At 37.2% G+C, this 7,605-nt stretch overlaps 2 protein-coding genes across 2 annotated transcripts; one reads left to right on the plus strand and one right to left on the minus strand.

Moving 5' to 3' along the window:
• Window positions 1-226: 226 nt before the first annotated feature.
• Window positions 227-473, minus strand: LOC110347224 (U6 snRNA-associated Sm-like protein LSm5). Its single transcript, XM_021250621.1, has 2 exons — window positions 418-473; window positions 227-380 (listed from the first exon to the last, which is right to left on the minus strand). The coding sequence occupies exons 1-2, from the start codon at window positions 471-473 to the stop codon at window positions 227-229; spliced, it is 210 nt and encodes a 69-aa protein (XP_021106280.1).
• A 2,024-nt stretch (window positions 474-2,497) lies between these two features.
• On the plus strand, window positions 2,498-3,652 carry LOC101723485 (olfactory receptor 7G3-like). The gene has a single exon (XM_004872818.2). It carries the CDS (start codon window positions 2,672-2,674, stop codon window positions 3,650-3,652), a length of 981 nt encoding a protein of 326 aa, XP_004872875.1. The 5' UTR covers window positions 2,498-2,671.
• Window positions 3,653-7,605: the final 3,953 nt, after the last annotated feature.

The following is a 7,605-nucleotide window of genomic DNA, read 5'->3' on the forward strand; positions in this document are numbered from 1 at the left end:
AGGACACAATAGCCAAATCTGTGATTGGATCTGTAACTCTTCAAATCCCTGCCTTATACCTGGATGGTTGATGTTTTTATAGTCATTTGTATTTCAACAGGGGAAGTCTTCTCTTGTTCAGAGACAAAGTGTATGAAGCAGGAAGCCCATGTTAGGTGAGTTCATTGCATCACTGAACAGCACACATGCTGTGATTCTGCATTTTATGCTGGCTCTTCAGACACTGTTAGCAGAAATTCCTTAAGAAATGGTGTTGTGACATTGCCAGCACATGCCAATTCATTTTTTCTTTTTCTTTAAGTAATTCTGGCCCTTCTCCAGGGATCAATAGTACATTATTTCCATTTAGCAAACTCTTATCTAATCTAGAAATATTTCTTCTGGTCTGATTTTAATATCTTAATCTTCCAGGGCCACATGAAAAACTCATCAAATTGTAGAAGTATGCCAATAGTTTCCTTATCAATCCTCATCAGAGTGTAAATTCTTGGCCCTATAAATTTGTTCATAAGCTCTGGAAGAAAGAACTGTAATGGGTAGGTATAGCATTAACTACAAAGTAGAGATTAATTTGAGAAAATAAGCTGTAATGCAGTGAAATATGTCAAATGCCTTTAAATTCCGAGTTTCTTAATGATATGATGCTTGTCTTTGAGTAATACTAGAAACAAATTGGTTATTTTTATTATGGATTTTAGATTGACATATAGTAATTGTATTCCCCTTATTGATAAAATCAGTGATAATGTATGATAAGTATAAATATTTTAAATTTGTTCTTGTAATAAATTATTATTATTATTACTTATGGAACTCAGGACCTTGCACATATCAGGCAAGAGCTCCACTGATACCCACACATCAGCATCATCCGGGTTGGGGTGCTGCTCTGTGTTTTGTGGAAACCTTGCCTCTTGGATTCTCCCCAAGAAGATTTGAGAGGAGGTCCACAGAAAGAGACTCATCAACAGCAAGTAGTTGTGTTTAGCAAGCATGTGTGTCGAAGGACAAACAGTGCATGCCAAACAAGGCTAACTTTTATGAGTAAGATTGCACACTTGGGAGAGTTGTAGGTGGTCAGATCTTGAGACAGCAACTTTCAGTAATGAAATTAGACCCTCACGAAGGGTGAGGTTGAGGGCTCAGCACCAAAGATGGCAACTGCAGAGAGTGGACAGCTTCTTTCTTTTGATTTCCTAGATTTTGGAGAAGTTGTCAGAGGTGACAATTAACAGGGCTTCTTTCCTTAAACTGTGAGTCAACATCTTTATGTCATGAAAGGAGGCTTTTGAACTCATGCAGATTTGGTCAGAGCAGTATGGTGGATAAAGCCCATGTAGGGAGGTAAACTACAATACAAATGCATGGACATAAAGTTTCATTGGGCTGACAGGGTGACTACAGTTTAAATTGGGGTCTGTGCCTCTAGCGTCATACTGTGTAGAAATTAAATGTGTAAGACTGACTAGGAAAGGGAATGCACAAAGTGGGTTTGATGTGCTCATCTCAGGAAGCCCGTGGAATAGAAACTCAGGAAATCTAGACCATGTCCTTTCTTAGAATTTTCTTCTGTAGTCCTGCTGTCATGTCCCCATTTCCACCCCTGTCTAACTACCAACTGTATCAATATCACTGAGCTATGTGCCCAAACACATGAAGGAATGGCTCTGCACCAATAAACCTTTAGTCACAAAAATATAAAACAGGAAGGGTTTGCCTCCAAAACTGTGTTTTCCAAAACTTTACTCATTAAAACTTTTATTCTAAAATGATTTGGCTGAAGACATCTTAAAGGACAGAGTAATTCATATAGCTTGGCTCTGGCATGCCCCAGAACAACCAAGTACTGAAGGTTTGGTCCCCAGCTGAGTGCTGTTGGATAGTGTTGGAGTCTTTGAAAGGTACGACCTCCTTGGAGCCAAGAAGGGCACTTGCGGCTGCCCTACATGGGATTTTAGGACCCTGGTTTCTTCCTGTCTTTCTTTGTCACTCCCTGTCTGTGAGGGGAGACCTACTGCACTTCTGTGCTCTCTCTCCTGCCATGATGCACCACACAAGCCAACAGCAATGGGGACAGCAGGATATGGACTAGAACTTGAAAATGATGAGGTAACATAACTCTTTTCTAAATTTTTATTAATTGATGTAATGACTCAAACCTTGGAAAACACAGCAATGTTTCCTTTCTATTTTATTTTCCATAAGTATATTTTTTAAAGTACAGATAGAAAATAAAGACTTGGGGACTATAGTTAGGAACAATGAATTGTGTGTTTCCAAATAGGTAAAAATACACCATAGCCGGAAGGGAGGTTTTTAATGCTTTTGCCAGAAAGAAATGATAAATATATATGGTGTGAATATGCTGATTACCCTGATTTGATCATTAAATAGTACATATGTATATCAAACTGTAACAATATACCTCATAAAAATGCATAATTATCAAAGGTTAAATAAAAATTAAAAAAAATAAATATGGAAGAACTTGGGATGGGGAGTGTGTGGGAAAAGAAATGCTGAGGGAAGTTCAAAGCAAGGAAAAGGAAGAGGAGAAAGATATTCCTGGGGAAAACTTACCTGTTTTGGTTTTTAAAACAGACAAAATTCAGATGGTTTCTCTAGAGTTTGTTTTCTTATTTTTTTTTGTTCTACCAGATTTATCAATAACATGAAACCAGAAAATATATCAGATACTGTAAAATTTGTTCTCCTGGGATTGTCAGATGATCTACACCTGCAGCCCATCCTCTTTGGACTGTTCCTGTCCATGTACCTGGTCACAGTGCTCAGGAACCTGCTCATCATCCTGGCTGTCATCTCTGACTCCCAGCTCCACACTCCCAGGTACTTCTTCCTCTCCAACTTGTCCCTGGCTGACATATGTTTCACCTCCATTACAGTCCCAAAGATGATTCTGAACATCCTAACTCACAGTAGGGTCATCTCCTATGTGAGCTACTTGACACAAATGTCTCTTTTTATAAATTTTGGATGTATGGATGACATGCTACTAACTGTGATGGCCTATGACCACTTTGTGGCCATCTGTCACCCCTTAAGGTACAATGTCTTCATGAACCCCAAACTCTGTTGGCTGCTTGTTCTCCTTTCCTTCCTCATCAGTATCCTTGATGCTCTGCTCCTCACCTCCATGGCACTGCAGCTGTCATTCTGCACAAACCTGGAGATTCCCCACTTTTTCTGTGAACTCAATCATCTTCTCAAGCTTGCCTGTTCTGATATCCTCATCAATAATATCCTGGTGTATTTGGTGACAGGCCTGTTGAGTGTTGTTCCTCTCTCTGGGATAATTTTCTCTTACTCTCAAATTGTCTCTTCTGTCCTGAAAATTCCATCACCTGGTGGGAAGTATAAAGCCTTCTCTGTTTGTGGGTCACACCTAATAGTCATTTCCTTGTTCTATGGGACAGGTTTTGGTGTGTACCTCAGTTCTACAGGTACTCATTCTTCCAGAAAGAGCACAGTAGCCTCAGTGATGTACACTGTGGTCACCCCCATGATGAACCCTTTTATATACAGCTTGAGGAACAAAGATATGCTGAGGGCTTTGTGGAAACTCATCACTAGAATAACATCTTTCCTTTCATGTCAGATGCTTTTACTACTGGAGCAAGTCAAAGAGAAATAAATAATGAATGATTTATAAAGGCTCTCCAGTGTCCTTGAATATAATTTAGCAGAGACCAAATGGTAAAGGATGAGAACTGTGTAATTAGACCACTTGAATTTAAATTCTTTCTGTGCTATACCATAGCTATGTATTATGGTTTAGATCTAAATTGCCCTCACAAAGGGTCATGTGTTAAGAGGTTGGCCTATTGGACCACAGGGATGCCATACTCAATAGAGGATTAGTTCCCTGAAGAGTTCAGGACTGAATATGCTGTTAGAAACCTGGGTCAGGTTGGAAGAGGCCATTCACTGGAGGTTTGACCTGGAAGGGTGCATCACCCTTCCCCGTTCCTTCCTTTATTCCCTGCTTCTTGGCTGCCACTATGTGAACAACTGTCCTTTGCCAGACCCTTCTACCTCTGCCCTTCCTGCCGTGGAACCACCTGACTATGGACTGAATCCTCTAAAGACTGTGAGCCAAAATCAATCTGTCCTTAAAGTTGTACATGTTGGTATTTTGTCCCACTGATAGGAATGACTAAGGAACTGTGGGTTCTTTGACAATTTATTTCAACTTGCTAAGTTTGCCTGCTCATCTGTAAAGGTAGATTAATTAGACTTAGTTCATAATTAATCTTGCACTGGAATGTAAAATTTTCATCAAAGATGAACTGGAATATATGATGGTAAGTGGGCTCCTAAATTATAATGGAGCTAAAAACTTTGTCACCTAATGATGCTGATAGCCATGGTAACATACAATACCATACTATACTCATGGCGATGGTGGTATAAACAAATCTAACACACTATCAGTTTTTATAAACATATGGTATCATGTACAATATCTGATACTTGATAATGATAGTACACAAATTTGTTCCTGGTTGGTGTATTTACTGTACTACACATTATTGCCATTTCACAATGTGATCCTCTTTGTAAGAAGTTTACTGTGCACCACAATGCCATGTCACCTGGTAACAGCGTCAAAAATCTTGTGTTTAGCATGCCTGCTGCATTATTTTCTCTGTCTATGATTTAATCTAAAATTCTGTTCATCATGATCACAAGAGCCATAAACTATCTATCATCTATCTATCTATCTATCTATCTTATATCTATTACTATCTATCTTCTATCTATCTATTATCTATCTATCTATTATCTATCTATCTTCTATCTATCTATCTGTTTATCTATCTCTCTACCTGCTACAAAGTATCACTATGTAGTTCCTGCTGTCCTTGAATTCACCGCATTGCCCAGACTGGCCTAGAATTTGCAGTGATCCTCCTGCCTCACCATTTAAAGTTCTTGGATTACAGGAATGTGCCACCATGCATGGCTATACACTATGTGTATTTAACTCTGTAATATCATAAATGTATTTTTACCTAAAATTTTTTATCATTTTGTCTGTCATGGTTAAGGCATTGATAGTTTTCAATGGTATTTGAATATGATGTGATCCACTTTTTTATTTTTCCATTTGGATAAGCAATAATTTCAGCGCTACTTACTGAATGATATTATCTTTTCCAGGAATTGCCAAATTATCATCAGTAAAGTATTCAGTGCTTCCTTTCTGAATGACATCTTCATATAGGTGAGGGTAGAATTGATACTAATTTTCTCTGTAATGCAGTAATATATTGTTTTAACTGATGTAGCTCTATAATATTGTAATCTTGATATTTCATAAGGCAAGAAATCCAATTTCTTATTTTCTATCAAATCAAATATTCTTCCTGTATTGCTTTTTCATATATACTTGAAAATATGCTTCTGACATACAAAAAATGTGAAGATTGGCTTTAATTTAATAAAGCTACTTGATGATAATTGATGTATCTCTGATGTTTTGTGTATGTATCAAAAATATAATATTCTTGCTATTTATTTAGGTCTTATTTAATGTCCTTTAGAAAAATATTAGATATTATTTGACAATTTTTTCCTTGTAACTATTTCCATCTATTTATTTGTCATTGCTGTTGTTATAATTATCTTTTAGAACTCACATTTTCTAGATAAAATTTGCTTTTCAAAGGATCCTAAACAGGTAGATAACCTAAAATTATGAGTAGTGTAGTCATTACCATGTCTGGGATGCTTGAGAGGAGTCATGAGAAAATGTTAGTCACAGGCACATAGTTAAAGTCAGGGAAATAACTTTCAGAGGCATATTGTATATCGACATGACTGCAGTTAATGGTTATATATTTTTATACATTTTATAGGTAGACTTTAGATCTACGTAATGATCACATCCCTCATAGGGTATTTCCGCCTGTACATGATATATCTTGATTCCTTTGTTTCCCATTTCCCTCCCCTGTCTTCAAGCCCTCTTCTCCTCCTTATTTACAAAGCTTTATTTCCATTTTATGTTTCTTTTCTCATTTTTTCTTTTTTCTTCCTTCCTCTTCCATTCCTACCTCCCTAGTTCCTCTCTCCTTTTGAACATTTTTTCCTATTTCACAATATCTGTTATGCATCTTTTTTTCCTGTTATGCATCTCGGTCCTTATTTACTTTCAATTTCTCCCACCAAAGAAACAATGTGATATGTGCAAATGTGTGTCCAATTTATTTCAGCTAAGAATATAGCCTCACTGGGGCTGGAGATGTAGCTCACTGGCACAGCACCAGCCAGGTAAGTATGAGGTCCTCAGTTTGATTCTCAGTACAAAAAATGAACATAGCCTCACGGTGCATCCATTTAGCTATAAATGTGTCATTTACTCTTCTTTATGGCTGAATAGTACTTCATTGTATAAAAGAACATCTTTTTTATCCATTCATCAGTTGAAGCTCATTTGAGTTATTTCCAAGATTTAGCTATTACAAACTGTTCCATTCTAAACATGGGGCTGCATAAATAGCTGTGGTCTGATACCCTCAGCTCCTTCAGTAAGATACTCAGAAGGGGAATAGTTGGGTCAAATGGGACCTCAAATCCTAGTTTTTTGAGGAATTTCCACACTGATTTCCACAGTAGTTGCACAACCCTACACTTTCACCAAGCATGAAGAAGGGTTCATTTTTCCCCACAGACTTGTCAGAATTTATTATTGTTTAATTTCTTGATAATAGCCATTCTTTCAAGAGTGAGATGGAATATTGACTTTTTTTAAAATTTTCATCTTTTGAATGACCATTGATATTGGACATTTTTTCATATAGTTGTTTGCCATTTCTACTACTTCATCTGACATGTGTGTATTCATCTCAGATGCCCACTTTTCAATTGGGTCTTTACATTTAGGGGGTCTGATTTTTTTCAATTCTTTATGTGTTCCAGATATTAGTCCTTTCTCTGAGCGCCAACTGGTTAAAATTTTTTCCCACTCTCTGGGGGTGTGTTTTCACTCTATGTGGTGGTTTCTTTTGCTGTACAAAAGCTTTTTAATAAGATGAAGTTAGAGCTGTTGATTTTTTGTAGTATTTCTCATGTGGTCTGGGTTTTGTTCATGAAGTCTTTGCCTACACCTATGTCTTCAAGAGCTCTACCTATTCTCCCTTCCAGTAGATTTAGTGTTTCTGTTTTAATATTTAGGTTTCATCCATTTGGATTTTAGTTTTGTGCATGATGAGAGACTTAGATTTGGTTTTAATCTTCAGTATGTGGAAAGCCAGTTTTCCCAGCACCATTTATTAAGAAGGCTGTCTTTCTTCTAGTGAAGGTGTTTGGCCCCTTTGTCACAGATAAGATTCAAGTGTCTTTGGGGTTGCTTTTGCATCTTCTAGTCTGTTCCATTGATCCTTGGGTCTTTTTTTTTTTTTTTGCCAGTACCATGCTGTTTTTATAACAGTACCTCTGTCATATAATTTGAAGTCAAGTATTGTGATACCCCCTGCCTTGCATTTGTTGCCCAGAATTGTTTTTACTATTCTAGGTCCTTTCTGGTTCCAAACTAACTTTAGGTATGTTGCCTCTTGATGTGTCATCTCCTATAGGACATTC

Source organism: Heterocephalus glaber, unplaced genomic scaffold, assembly GCF_053883595.1.
Source record: "Heterocephalus glaber isolate CG9 unplaced genomic scaffold, H.glaber_assembly_v1.0 deba00001060, whole genome shotgun sequence".
Classification (NCBI taxonomy): Eukaryota; Metazoa; Chordata; class Mammalia; order Rodentia; family Bathyergidae; genus Heterocephalus; species Heterocephalus glaber.